The sequence below is a fragment of the Amphibalanus amphitrite genome, unplaced genomic scaffold (genome assembly GCF_019059575.1).
Source record: "Amphibalanus amphitrite isolate SeventyFive unplaced genomic scaffold, NRLGWU_Aamphi_draft 000023F_arrow, whole genome shotgun sequence".
NCBI lineage: Eukaryota > Metazoa > Arthropoda > Thecostraca > Balanomorpha > Balanidae > Amphibalanus > Amphibalanus amphitrite.
The window spans coordinates 746714-761214 of record NW_024881519.1 but is presented as its reverse complement, the minus strand read 5'-3'; the positions used below and the strand labels follow the sequence as shown (position 1 = coordinate 761214).

At 48.7% G+C, this 14501-nt stretch overlaps 1 protein-coding gene across 1 annotated transcript in view; it reads right to left on the bottom strand.

Annotated features, from left to right (window-relative positions):
* The window catches only part of LOC122392460 (eukaryotic translation initiation factor 4E transporter-like), a 309584-nt gene that overhangs the window by 21638 nt on the left and 273445 nt on the right, over nucleotides 1-14501 (bottom strand). The window contains exons 12-13 of the mRNA XM_043387322.1: nucleotides 7841-8085; nucleotides 6269-6405 (exon numbers count right to left, since the gene is read on the bottom strand). Of these exons, the coding sequence (XP_043243257.1) occupies nucleotides 6269-6405; nucleotides 7841-8085 (382 nt within the window). The remainder of the gene's footprint in view (nucleotides 1-6268; nucleotides 6406-7840; nucleotides 8086-14501) is intronic.

Here is a 14501-nt window from a genome sequence, read left to right as displayed (position 1 = left end):
CGGGTCAGGCCACGAAGCTGGATGAATGAGATCATATTGCACATCATTCGATTCGCAAGGTCTTCCCGAGTCCATTGGTAGCTTTCCTGTCTCTCTAGCTCAATTTGATCGAGTTATTGACGAAAAACTCTTATGACCCTAGTGACGTACGAATGACGTCACGCAAGGTCAACAATGCAAACCTGAGGCAAAAATGACTTCAATTGGACTTTCAGTAACCAGTGATGTCACTAGGCAGCTTTACCACGCCATTTGTAGGCTCTTTTCCGAAATCACAATTTGAGACCGACGCAAAATAAGTACATTTATAGAAAGAACACCTTCCTAATTTTTGCATGCTACTTAATAATGATCCAAAAATGTTTTTAAGTAAATAAAGTTTTTAAAAAAATTGATCCCAAAGGCATAAAAATGCAAATGAAAGGAAAGTCGAGGTGTTATATATCAAAATAGTTAATATTTCAAAATTTTAAAAATGCATATTATTCTTTGTTTCAATGCAAGTTCAATGCCGTATAGCATTTGGCATTTGGATTATCCGTCTTATCCGTCTTACAGCCCGCCAAACTTGACGCTGCAACGCAAGATCCAAAGCATGCTATACACTATAACTCAAAAACTACTCATCTGATAAGCCTGAAATTGTCACAGGAGGATTCAGAGCCCCTTAGACCAATTATCATTAAAATCCGAGAGATGAGGATGTCAAATTGGAAAAAAGTGGTACGATCTACCGTGGAATGCCCCTCCCCCTGTGACCTCAAATGACCCCTTTGACCTCAAATTAACCACTAAAACACTCTTTTGCGCATATCTAGACTTCTAGAAGTCACTCTAACGTGAAACATTCACTATTCGAACTGGCCAATTATGCGCAAACCATATCTCCGCGACGCAAAGCGAGCGGCGGAGCCGCTTGTCTAACTTTACTATTTGTGGTGGGTGCGTCTGTCTGTGGTCGAGGTACCGACTTGGTGGTGCTTTGCGTGGACTACAGGCCAGACCGTTGCACCTTGCGCGGTGAAATTTGCAAAACTTATACATAGATCAAGGATGCGCGACGTGCCTTTGAGGGGTCTGGACTCGATCGCGTCGATAGTGAGCGCGTGGCGCGTGCTCAAAAAGTGCAAATTCGCGTCATAGACTTTACATGTATAAATCGGCGTGCGAAATCGGGCGAAAACAGCCAAGTTTGCCCGACACGGATCCGGTCCCGGTGCAATATCTTGGTGACCAGGGGTCCAACCGGCACGGGGAAAACAGCATCATGTAGAGAATCGAACGGGCTATCGAATGGTGTGCGTTGCAGAGGATAGCACGCGCCACGTGCACCGGGGAGGCACTTTTATTTGAAAAATTGACGTTTAGGACGGATTTGGGAATTCATATTCTTTTTAGGTGACCGTCAGACGGAGCGAGTTGAAACAACGCCTATTGGCAAGAGAAATATACCGGCTCTCAAGGAAAAATTGTGAAAAGCTGATTGATCCAAATCAAGGTGGTGCAAATCACGGGAGAAAATGGTGTTTGTCAATGATGTGCCACTTTATTCATTAAACGGGTTTTGCTGCATAACCTGATGCTGATACCTTTGGCAATTGAATATGGTACCATATGATAGACCATTCAATTCTGTCCAATATTCACTCTTAATTTTTGCCTAATGAACAACAGTATTCTTTTAAATGTAAATGTTCCAAACTATTACAATGTCATTTTAAAGGGAGATAATGAGCTTTCTTTTTTCTTAAATAAAAATTACTCGACATCTATACTATTTCTACTGTAGTTTCTATAAAATATGAAAATTTCCTAGCACATTTTCGTATGTGAAAAAGGTTTTTATTTTTGCAAAAAAGAAGCAGTACTTGCAGTACCTGTAACACCCACCGAAATGCGTTGTCCTTCTCTATAAAAAGTCGCAGTATATGGCGCTTTTGTTTCAAACAGCGACGCTTGGGTTTTTGTTTATGTTATCGCCTTGTCGTTGCTTGGTTGTAAGGATTCTAATTTTAATTAGAGTTAATTCGGTTTAGAATTAATTAGATTCTAATTCGGGGGTACATAGTGCCTACTCTTCTTTGTTTCCAAGTATTATTTTGCGCCACAAATGAATGGCATGCGCCAGAAACGCAGCCAAATCTTGCGATTGCGACTACGAAATTCATTATTTTGGCCTCAGAGCCTGAAGTGAAAAATACAAGCATATTTATTTCAAAAAGACTTCAGGTTTGTCGAACGGTGTTATGAGAATTTTGATAACAGTACTGCATAAGTTTTTCAGTGATGCCGCAAAAGTGTTGTATCTATCTTCTTTTATTGTGCAGTCGGCGGGACCGATTCAAAATTGAGTCGTTGCTACTAAAATAGCAGCATATGGCGACAGATGATGAACAGGAAAAATAGTTGCGTAAATTTAGACATAAACCACCCCCAAACCATGAATATCTTTTGAAGGCACTATAGACGACCATTAACTAACTAGATGTGATGAAGATCAAATGTAAGGAATACGCTCATTTTACAAAATTACATGCAAGTACCAAAAAGTGATGTAAGTACTTATTCAACGGTCATTTTCAGCGCTCCCCGCTAACGTGACTTCAAGTTGAGATATTTGCGGCAAGGTACCGAATTGAGCAAAATGGTTTTAATTTACATTATAACTTGTTGTGTTTTGTCAGAAAATGGTCCTAACTCAGATTTTGTGGAAAAAGGTCATAATCTCCCTTTAAGCGAAATTCATTGATGGCCCTCAAAAGACTTCACGTCAGTTTTCCAATCATTCAAAAGTAAAACGCATGATAATACGACACGGGCACCTCGATGTGATGGATCTTTTTGTTTCGCTACAAAATGTTTGGCCGTCAAAAAGCAATCGAACGGAATGGATACCAGACAAATCGACACAGGACCAACCCAATACCCACGGGTCAAAAATAACCCTTCTTCGCGTTGCGGAGCACGCGGGTAACCCTAGTTTTCTTAACCATTGTTGTCTCTTTTTGCACGACCTAAATAAGATAATCATCACAACCCATAATTTCACGCGACATGTGTGATAAAAGAACCTCTGCAACAGTTTGTTGTTGTACACAAGATAGGAATGCCATGCATGTAGTACGCGATATACCTGTTTCATGTGGTGAGCCAATTAATGTAGGGGTGTATTGACACCTTTTTTGGCATCCAATTGACACTCTCGTAACACCTTTATGGGTTTGTACCAAAATATACATCGCTGGGGTATTATACGGGCGTCAGCTATGACACCCATCAAAGTGTTTTAGCAAACACCTGATAAGGTGTCTTGCACCGGTGTTGACACCCAGTAACACTTAACGGGTGTCAAAATCGACACCCGTATGACACCCCAGCGAGGTACATTTTGGTACAGTCCCTTAAGGGTATTAAAAGGGAACATTTTTTTTCTCAGTGTAGGTCATGTAGGTAGGAAATGGGAGATGTTCAAAACCGTGTTACTTTTGAAACACCCTGTAGAGCGCCGAGAGTTGACCGCTTCGTCCGTCACGATACATAGGAGCTTCCTATATTTGGAGATCCGTAGTTGCGGCGCCCGCCACGGGCGGCGCTGGCCCGGCGAGCGGCGGTGACCCGACCGCTCGCCTTAGTAACGGATGTCAATGACTGAATCAGTAACAGTAACGGTAACAGTATCAGTATCAGTAACGGATGTCAATAATTGAATCAGTAACAGTAACAGTATAAGTAACGGATGTCAATAACAGAATCAGTCTAACTGAATATTGTAAATGTTTTAGTCATTTTCACGCGAAACGAAGCTTATTGGTATCCGAAATATTGGCGGAGGGGGGGGGGGGGGGGTCTGTGCCTCCAGCTTAAAGGGAATCTCCCACATTCAAAAAAGTTAATGAATTGGCATGAAAGTGATGTAGCTCGCATGGGCGGCGCCACCGGGGGGGACGGGGGGGACAGGTCCCCCGCTACCGAAAGTTAGGGGGGTACAGTACCCCCCTATCGGCGAGGCCCGTTCAATAGTTGATAATAATGCATTGTAGAGTTATCCGTCGCATTTAATGCATCGTTGGTTAATCAAGGCAGGTTCTGAATAAAGATTGCTGTTGGGATGTATCGCAGGGGGTTCTGGCCATCTGCAAAAGGTGTGGAGCTGTGATGCCTGTAGTTATAAGGTGATCGGCAGGGCCTCGGGGATCGTGCCCCCTCCCCTTTTTGGGGCGCCAGGCAGGGTTATTAACTCCCCATCCCACTGCCAGACCTCATTGCCGACAAAACCAAGTTTACTGAAATTCCATATATTTCCGTTACTATATGGATATTTTCCATTCCTAATTAGTCAAATTCAAGCATGGCAGTCTACCACAGGAACCATTTGAAATCTATGCCATTTAACCCCAGCACTTGTGGGGAGAAGTGTTCGGATAGATCACAGGCAGGACCAAAAAAGCACGCAGTAGCCCAAGACCTTATAATTGGGTAGCATCGGCTCCCTCTCGTCAAGGGGTTCGATAGCACTCGTTTTTTTTTCTGTAAAACTAAGTTCGGTCGGCGGCCACACGGCTGGGGGTCTAATCGAGCCCCCCTCCCCTTCTTACGTCAGCGGCTGTGAAAATGCCATTACCAGCTGGTGAAACATGGCAGTTGCTTTTGCATGAGTGCACGAAAGTGTTTTATAGGTACGTGATACGTGAAAGGTTCTACATGAAAATTGAGATACACCAGCTTATCAAATTGTGCTCACTGTGGTGCGCTCGGTTTTACCTTGACTAGTCTTTGAATTCTGGGGTGAAACAGACCAGTCAAGAAACCTGTTCCATAAGGAGAGCCACTAATGCTAAAGAGATGAGGGATGAGGTTTCCAGGGACCTTCATTACCTCCCAAAGGGGGTGCCCCGCCATTTGCCAATCCCTGCTGTAGTTGTTACGATTGGAGGGTGAATATGAGAACGATGCAGGTCGTGCCAGCTCGATCATGACGAATACAATGGTGCCGACATCACAGCTCTACTGCCATTTTTGACGAAGTTAATCAACAAGGACCGGAATCCTACCCTGGGGCATTTCAACTGCAGAGGTCGCCGGACCTGAGACCCTTTCACTCAATTTTTTCAACGGTGCATGCGCTCGTTTTTCCCGCGAAGCTCTTGGTAAGTATAATCCATCAGAAAGTGTGATCAAATAACGGCTGGTGACCTTCCATGACCTAGCATGACCTTTTGAGTGACCACCGATGACATGACCAGTCACTGACGGCTAGCCATTAGCTGCACCCTGCCTGTTGCATACATGGATCAGGTGGTGATGTCATGATTCTGAAATTATATTGCAGTTTTGGCGCACTTGTCAGAGCAGAAGACATTCCCACTTTTCCTCCATGACTATGGTGAAGCCATGAAGCTGACCAGACGTAAGATCGAAAATTTGAAAGTACGAAACGTTAGAATAGTTGACACTGCTACTCATACCTAAGCAATTCGCAGCTTGTAGGAAACCAGCTTTGAGTTGGCAAGACTGCAAATTTTGATTTAGAGGCAGAGGCAAGCATGCTTGAAAAGGTGATCGATCTTAGGTGTCCTAGGTTAAGTTTGGAAACGGGATGCACCATTCGATGTGTTTTGGGCTTTGCCAAGTTTCGCGGCGTTACGTGCCTCGTTTGTTTTTGCATACACGATCAGTATCTACTTTTGGGATTTTCGGTCAGGCAAGCCCCCGTCCCCGTCCCCCCCTATCGAAAACCCGTGGCGCCGCCCCTGGTAGCTCGGTTCAGAAAGAGCAAAAACGAATATCTACCAAATTTCATCGAAAAATATTCACCGGTTTTCAAGATATTAGACTTTTACTTTTGTTTACTTTTTGGGATCTCCGCTGTTCCTAGCGACTTTATTTGAAAGTGCGGCATTTGTTGCGCGCAAAGCAGCATATACCACCGCGTGCTACAAAACGTTTTAGTCAAACATTTAAAAATCGTTAGACATCTGCGCTGACGTCACACATTCAGAGGGGTATTCCTATGCATTAGCCCCTCTGAATCAAAATGCTGCAATTTTGAAATTCAATATTTCCGATTTAAGGCATTTCTCGATGTTGTGAGTGCCGAAACCGGTAATTGTGAGCCAGGGACCTCATTTTGGCTATCTCAACTCAAATCTAATGTTAAGGTGGGAGGGTCCCTTTAATTACGGGGGGGGGGGGGTCCAGGAGAAGGGGTCCGGACCTCCGCAGCCCCCATGTGTTGGTCGGTGCTCGGGCAGCGGTGACGGCTGACTACCTTTGGGTCGGTGCTCGGGCGAGCTGCGCGCCTCAGCCTTCATGTTGCGGATGACGGCCGTCGGCGTGAAGGCCAGCGAGGCCGCAGTGGAGCTGGCCTGCCGCCGGCGGTCGCCGTCCAGCGGCGCACACTTGTCCCTGCAGCACGCCAGTACATGTTATTGTAGAGACAACGTGGCGTCACAGACACTTCCTGGCAGGCACACGCCGGTGCGTTCAATCACAGACGCATGTCAGTCAGCACCAAGTCAAGTTAGTGTAGGTGTAGTCACAGTCAAAGGCCATGCCCCAGTGTGGCTAATTCCATGTTGCGTTGGGAGGGGATGCAGAAAAAACAGGTAGAAGATGTCGTTATTTTCATAAAACTTGACTATGACACTTTTAACTACCCTTTTTATAGAATTCATGCGAAAACGATGTAGAAATATGGATATAAGGGAGAGTGGGGTAAAGTGGACCACTGGGGCAAAGCGAACCACCGCTTCTGAAGCCCCAATAAATGGCCCCTTTCAAAAACAAAGATAGCCATTAATATAGACAACACGAACTATATAGATAACAACAACGATCTCACGCAAAATCATAATTTCAAGATCCAAGATCCCCAAGATCCCGTACGCAAAATAAAAATGTAGGGTCCAAGATACCCAAAATCCCACGCCAAATCAAGATTGCTAGATCCAAGATCTCCAAGATCCCACGCAAAATCAAAATTGTAGGATCCAAGATCCCCAGGATCCCACGTCAAATCAAGATAGCTGGATCCAAGATCTCCGAGATCCCACGCCAGGGCTGCGGAGTCGGAGTCGGAGTCGGAGTCGGTCGAGTCGACAGTTGTGACCGGAGTCTTTCCGTCTCTCTCTCCGGAGACCGGAGAGAGAGAGAGAGAGAGAGAGAGAGAGAGAGAGAGAGAGAGAGAGAGAGAGAGAGAGAGAGAGAGAGAGACAGAGACAGAGAGAGAGAGAGAGAGAGAGAGACAGAGACAGAGACAGAGAGAGAGACAGAGACAGAGACAGAGACAGAGACAGAGACAGAGACAGAGACAGAGAGGAGAGAGAGAGAGAGAGAGAGAGAGAGAAAGAGAGAGAGAGAGCATTTATTCACACTAGAACAGCATAAAATTCATAAATAGCATAAGCAATTGGCGCAAAAGTGCTATGCACTTAAATTTATGGCGCCGCTTGCATGACAGTACGGTTACTTTTTTGATTATATTTTTAAGTATGTCAATGTCTCTCAAAACAGTGCTCACAATAATTCAAGGTCAGGTCGGTCAAGAAAGGTTATCACAAAGTAGCCACTGAACGGGCTATGTGCGACACATGTTTTATGGGTCATTTTGCCCATAGAATGCAAGTAGAGTGTGCCAACCCAGACAGTCTGGCGCCCCCCGGCACCACACTGGGCCAGCCGACACAGAACGACGCCCCCGGAGAAGACGCCACTGGTCACGCCGCGCGGCGAGCGCGTTCCACATAGTGCCGATCCGCCGACACGCCGCTGAAAGCTCACCTGTCCGCCGACACGCCGCTGAAAGCTCACCTGTCCGCCGACACGCCGCTGAAAAGCTCACCTGTTCTCCTGGCGTTTGCGGAAGTTTTCCTTTTGTTCTTCGAGCTTGCGCTTGATGAGCGCCTGCTGCAGAATGTGCTGGGTGTGCAGGCGCATTTCTTGTGGCGATGGCACTCGATGGGGCGCCGGCGCACTGCTCAGGTGCTGCTGTCCCACGGCGTGTGGCGGCTCCGGCAGCGGCGAGACGCGCTGCTGCGGCAGCCGCAGCACGGCCACGATGATGTCCCGCAGACGCGGCTGAAGTACCTGAGACACGGAGACGGTGACACCAGCCGACCGGACAGGCAGCACACCAGACAGACCAACCGCGCCCCGCTGGCATCTCCCGACCCCACCGGACACCAACAGGCAGCACACCAGACCACCCCACTATGTTTTAACTCGGGACCAAAACTGGCCAGGGCTCATAACTAAGAAACTATGTGAGATACAGACGTGTTTTTGGGCTCAAACGAAACGTTGGAGACTAACGATCATTTAACCCTCGCCCGTATTGGTGTTTTTCCAGCCACGAACGTATAGGGGGGGGGGGGGTCCGTTGGACCCCCCCTTGCCGTTTCGCCCCTGATCGAGCTAGAGCTTCGTGGAAAAAACGAGCGTGCTGCCCGCGACGAGAGGAAGCCGATGATCCAAAAGTCGGGAAAATCGGGACCTGTTAGAACGTCGTAAAACGTGGCTGCTATGGGGTTTTTCGGGGTGCTGATCACGAATATCATGTTAGTTATGATCACTGATGATGTCTTCATGCATTAAGGCCAGGTCGGGTCAGGTCAGGTCAGGTCAACCAGTACGGATTTTGCCGGGTATTCGTAGTAGCCTCTGACAGCTTCGTAACATGTTACGAAGGCACCAAAACTGCTTCGTAAATGTTCAAATGGTTGCTAAATTCGAATTCAGCTCCAAAAACTAGCCTAGAAACATGTAAAACTCGAAAAAGTGAACCGAGGTCATCAAAGGTCAATGACCTGACCTGACCTTCCGGTGCACAGTGGGCGATCCGGCCGGTGTAGCCTCGCGAAACCTATCGGCATTCATAACATCCATGTTTTTGAAGCTAGAACCACAATATTTAGGAGCAACCTTCTTGAATATCCAATGAGCATATGTTTTAAATAAGGAATATCTCTTATAGGATTTGTGCTCTGTGGCGAGCTTGCAATTTGTCTAATTGCTGCTCGAATAACGCATGAATACTTTTGAGGGTAGGTCGAAATTTATGACGATATGAGCTGGGTAGGACATTGAAATGGTGTGTACCTCCATAGAAAATTGCTTCCAAACCAATTTTTTATTCAAACGATCATGCCCTACCAATTTGTACAAATCATGAAACAGCGTAAATCTCGCCCGGCAAGGCCCCATATCATAACGTGACCCAAGCAGCGGGTTTGGTTTTTGGTAAATAACTTCGCAAAAAATGGCCGCAGAACCACGATTTTGACATTGTCGTGTTCGCCTTGCTCAGGCGCGTCGAATGGTATACCTTTGTTTAGGTGAGGCCACCGTAAGGTCAACCTGACCTTGACCTCGAGTCAAGGTCAGGTCAGAGGTCTTCAAATCACGAAGTTGGCCGAAGGGGGTCATATCGCATATCATTCGATTCGGCAGGTCTTCCGGAGTCCATTGGTGAACTTGTCGACTCTCTAGCTCAATTTGATAGGGAGTTATTGACGAAAAACTTGTATGACCCTAGTGACATCATAAATGACGTCATGCAAGGTCAACAATGCAAAAATGCAGCATCAGATCTTGCAAGGAGTGCATGTGTTGCGTACTGCAACAGTGTACGTACTGTACAGGGAGAGTTAGTTCTATGGCGATATCATATTAGTTTATTGTAAAAATCGGCATCTTACAAAACACTAAAATCCACCATGAACAATAATTTTCTCTCTCTTCTTTTACATGATCACTTTGTCACACTGATCTTGATTTTATTGATCCTCGCGCAGAGGCGCATGAATCTGGCATTGCAGTCCTCTGATGGACGTGCGCATCTAAATGAAGCATGATTGAATGAATGAATCAATGAGAATGAATGATGCTCGAGCCGTCCTCAACATCCCGGCCTCCTCGAGCCTTGTCTCGAGATAATTGGGAGGACGACGAGTTTCCGCACCGGTCGATGGAGATGTCCGTGCATGGTCCGTACCCGTGCCGATCGGACCGCCCCATCTTGACCCGTCATCACTTCTTCAACTATGCCTTTCGGCCATAGCCCTCGGGGATGGCGTTCATCTGCCACGATGACCACATCACCGATTTCCACATTCCGCGTGCTGTTCAGCCACTTCGATCGCCTGCTTATAGCTGGTAAGTATTCGCGCATCCAGCGACGCCAGAAGTGGTCCGCCAGTGTTTGTGCGTACCGCCATCTCTTCCTCAAGTCGCCGTCCTGCTCTTCCGTTCCAACAGGGTATGACGCTGTCGCTCTTCCGATGAGAAAATGGAACGGTGTCAGAACGTCATCATCTGCTGGGTCCACTGAAACGTGAGTCAAGGGCGTTGAGTTCATGATCTTTTCCACTTCGCAGAGAAGTGTCATCAGCACTTCATATCTCGGCCTCTGCTCCTTTAGGATGAGTCTTAGGGTTTCCTTCACCGTGCGGATTCCTCTCTCCCAGACACCGCCGGCCTCCGGATCAGCGGGGGGAGAAAAGTGCCAAGTGATCTTGCTCACTGCTAGCTTTTCTCTCATCCTGTTCTGGTCTAGGCTTTCAATGCATTTTCTGAGTTCCTTTTCTGCGGCTCGAAGATTCGTTCCATTATCGGACCACAGCTCTCTCACGTTTCCACGCCTGGCCTGAAATCTTGAGATCGCCATAAGAGTCGCCTCTGTGTCGAGGCTGTCTGTCAGCTCCAGGTGGGTCGCCTTTGTCGCCATGCATCTGAAGAAAATGCCCCACAACTTCACCGTGGACCTACCCCTTGTTGAAAGGATTGGACCGAAATAATGTACCGCAGTAGAGGCGAATGGACCATCCAGCATAGTCACGCGTGACCTCGGCAGTTGTCCCATCTGTGCTGACTGAGGCTGAGCCTTTCGGTTTTTACAGACTTGGCAGTGTTTCACCACAGAGCGGATTGCTGACCGCGCGTGCGGTATCCAGCAGCGCTGCCTCAGCTCTGCGAGAACAACTTCATAGCCCGATGACCCATCCGCTCATGTAGATGTTGTATCAGCAGCTGAACGTACCGGTGACGACGATCCAGTATTGGAGGCTGCTTTGCGCTGGGGCTCAGTGATTGAGCATGCTTCATCCTCGTGTCCACACAGAGCAGACCGTTGACCAGGATCGGTGACAAACCCGCGATCGTGCTCTTCGGATCAGCTGGCAGCCCGGCTCGTAAGTCCTTCAGCTCTTGCGAGTAGTGTTCTTCCTGAACTGACTTCATCCATAAGTGTTCTGCTTCAGTCAACTCTTCTACCGAGAATTCGCCTGATTCTCCGTCTCGCCGGCTTGTCAACCAGCGTCTCATTGTCGCTACAGCGCGCACAGCCACTGTCCACCGAGAGAACCGATCTGGATCGGGTAGAACTGAGGCAGTGGTGGCGGCGAGTGACAGCACTGTCGCCAGTACTGTTTTGGTCTCTGGATCATCTTTTAGGATCACATCAGGTTCGACATGATCGCTACAAGGCCACTCTGTCTCTGGAAGCCACAAGAAGTCAGGGCCGCGTGCCCAGCTGCTTTCCGGCCTCAGGTCATGAAGACTCTGACCGCGCGATGCGGCGTCCGCTGGGTTTAGCGCAGTGGGAACGTATCGCCAGTCCTCCGGCCTCGTGACGTCATGGATCTCAGCTATCCGGTTGCTGACAAACACGTGATATCTTCGCCTGCTGGACTGAATCCACGCAAGAACATTCTTTGAGTCTGACCAGCACAGAGTAGATTTGATCACCACTCGTGCCTCTTTCTTCACGCAGGAGATCATTCTAGTGAGCAGCACCGCAGCTTGAAGCTCCAATCTGGGGATAGAAAGTCTTTTGGTGGGGGCTAGCTTTGCTCGAGCTCCCACAAAGCTGACGTGGACTTCGCCATCTACTTCCCACCGGTAGAAGAGGACTGCGGCGAATCCTCTCTCACTAGCGTCGCAAAATCCGTGCAAGTCCACCTCTTTGATCAGATGCCCCTGAAAGATATGCCTGGGTAGCTGTACATCACAGATTCTTCGCAGCTCTTGGGTCCACCTCTGCCACTCTGCGTTGATGTCAGATGGGATACCATCATCCCAGTCGAGCTTGTAATCCCAGAGTTGTTGAAGCACCAGCCGGCCTCGAAGATGCCAGCCAGCCAAGAAACCGATCGGGTCATACACAGACATGACGGTCTTCAGAATGAGGCGCTTCGTTGGGGATTCTGGCGGCTCATGAGCTCGATATGTGAGAATGTCCTGTCCAGGTTTCCAGACGACGCCTAGAGCTCGGTGACATTCTTCATCATTGAGCGTGATGTCCTCATCATTCCGTTGCTCAGGCTGGAGTTGGCTGAGAACTGCGTGTGAATTGGAAGCCCAAGGACCCAGCTCAAAGCCTCCCCGACTGAGGACTGTTGTCAGCTTGTTGATGAGCGTAGCTGCTTCATCTTCATTGTCCGTCCCAGTGATCACGTCGTCAACATACGTGTCTTCCATTGCTGCTCTTGCCACCACAGAGTCGCCATCTCCAAAGTCTTCTACTGTTCGCCTGAAGCAGTAGTTGGCCACGCTGGGTGAACATGTTGCACCGAATATGAGCACTGGTGACTCATAAACATCAAACTCGCCGGTGCGTCGTGAGCCACGCCATAGGAAACGTAGGCTTGGGCGGTCTTTTACGTCCATGCTGACCTGGCTAAACATAGCCACCACGTCCGATGTGACAGCGACTGCCTTCTCCCGCCAACGCTGCAGGATGCCACTCAGCGAGTTCATCAGGTCAGGTCCTTGCATCAATGCATCGTTTAAGCTCATTCCGTGGCTTTTTGCTGCGGCGTCTAGAACCAGACGCACTTTTTTCGGCTTGTTCTGGTTCCTAACGGCCATGAGAGGTAAGTACCAGGTGTTGTCTGGCTCTCGTGACGCCTCCTCCACAGTCAGTTTACGGAAGTGACCGTTACGCAGCATCTTCTGCAGTTTTGCCTCTGTCAGACCTGCCAAGCCGTTGGGGTTGTCTCCAGAGAGTTTGTCTCTGTCCAGGCATCTCTCGAATGCCAACGCTCTCTTTTCAGCCATTTGACGGCTCGGAGGAAACTTTTCACCCCGATCCCTTCTCAGCAGGGGTGCTACCCAACGCTCCCCGTTGTGGTAGACTTGGGATTTGAGAATCTCTTCAGATTTTCGATCCTCTGGGCTGCGAGGGGTATCGTACTGATACTTGCAGCCGAATGTTTCTGTCTCCCAGTTAGCTTTGACCAAGCTCTCCAGGGAAGGACTCTCCTGAGCGATCCGATGAACCTGCCACGCGGCTCTGGAGTCTTCGGTGTCTAGCACGCGCCCTGTGAGTGTCCATCCCAGCTTAGTCTTCTGCAGAATAGGACCGTTCTTGGAAGGACGCCGAAGTGACTGTGAAGCAATCAGCTCCGCGTGGTCGATCCCGATTAGGAGCTGTGGTTCTTCGCCAACGTGTGGAAGATCCTTCACTTCAGCGTACCTCTCTCGAAGTTTTGTCGTTCCGAGCGCTTCCTTTTCGAGAGGTAACGACATCATCGTGTAGACGTCTGTCAGCGAGTAGGTATCTCCCGTCGTTACGTTCGAGATATTCACGTCAATGAGTGACGACTTAAGCTTCGTGACGCCCGTCAAAGTCTTCATCGTGAGATTGCGTGGACGCTGGTGCAGTCCAAGTTCTTCAGCCACCTTCTGGGAGATCAGCGTAAGAGAGCTCCCTTCGTCCAAGTAAGCGAGACAGAGCTTCTTACCAGCCGGCCCGCTCAGCTCAACCGGCACAGTTTTCATCAGCACGAGGCACGGCTGCGAGGCTGCTGACATAACTCCGCTGGTGTCCGGTCTTGTGACGTCATCATGAAGGAGGACATGGTGCTCCTCTGAGCAACCAGCCTTGCCGCATGGCCGCTGGCGACGGCACGCTGATGTCTGGTGACCCGTACTGAGGCACCAAACGCAAGCTTTCGTCCTTTTCACCCAGGCACGCCTGTCAGCTACAGAGAGTTGCTTAAACTGGTCACAACTTGCGATCCAGTGGTCTTCAGAGCAGAAGTAGCATTCTACCTTTCGCGCCTTTGGTTTTCCCCGACCGGCTTCCCGGCGCACCTTCTCTACGGAATCAGACGTGGCGAATATCGGATGACGTTTGGTTTTTGTAGCGCCACTGCTGGTTCTGGGAACACTGAACTGCCGGTCCCTCACGTGACTGCAGAGGAAATCATAGAAGATTTGGCAGGTCAGCTGGCTCCCGGATTCCATTCTTGCCCTGGCATAGCCGCCCCAGGCGAGCTGACTCTCCGGTGGGAGCTTCTCGGCCAGTGACGATATGGCCCGATAATTATCCAGTTCTGCCTGGTATCCAATGGCCTGCAGCACAGACATAGTGTTGTGGACTTTGCTGCAAAACACACTCAGACTTTCCACGTCTCCGTTCCGAATTTTCGGCCCGCTCAGGAGCTTCTCCGTCACTGACTGGGTTATGATGAACCGGTTACCAAATCTGACCTCCAGCGTTT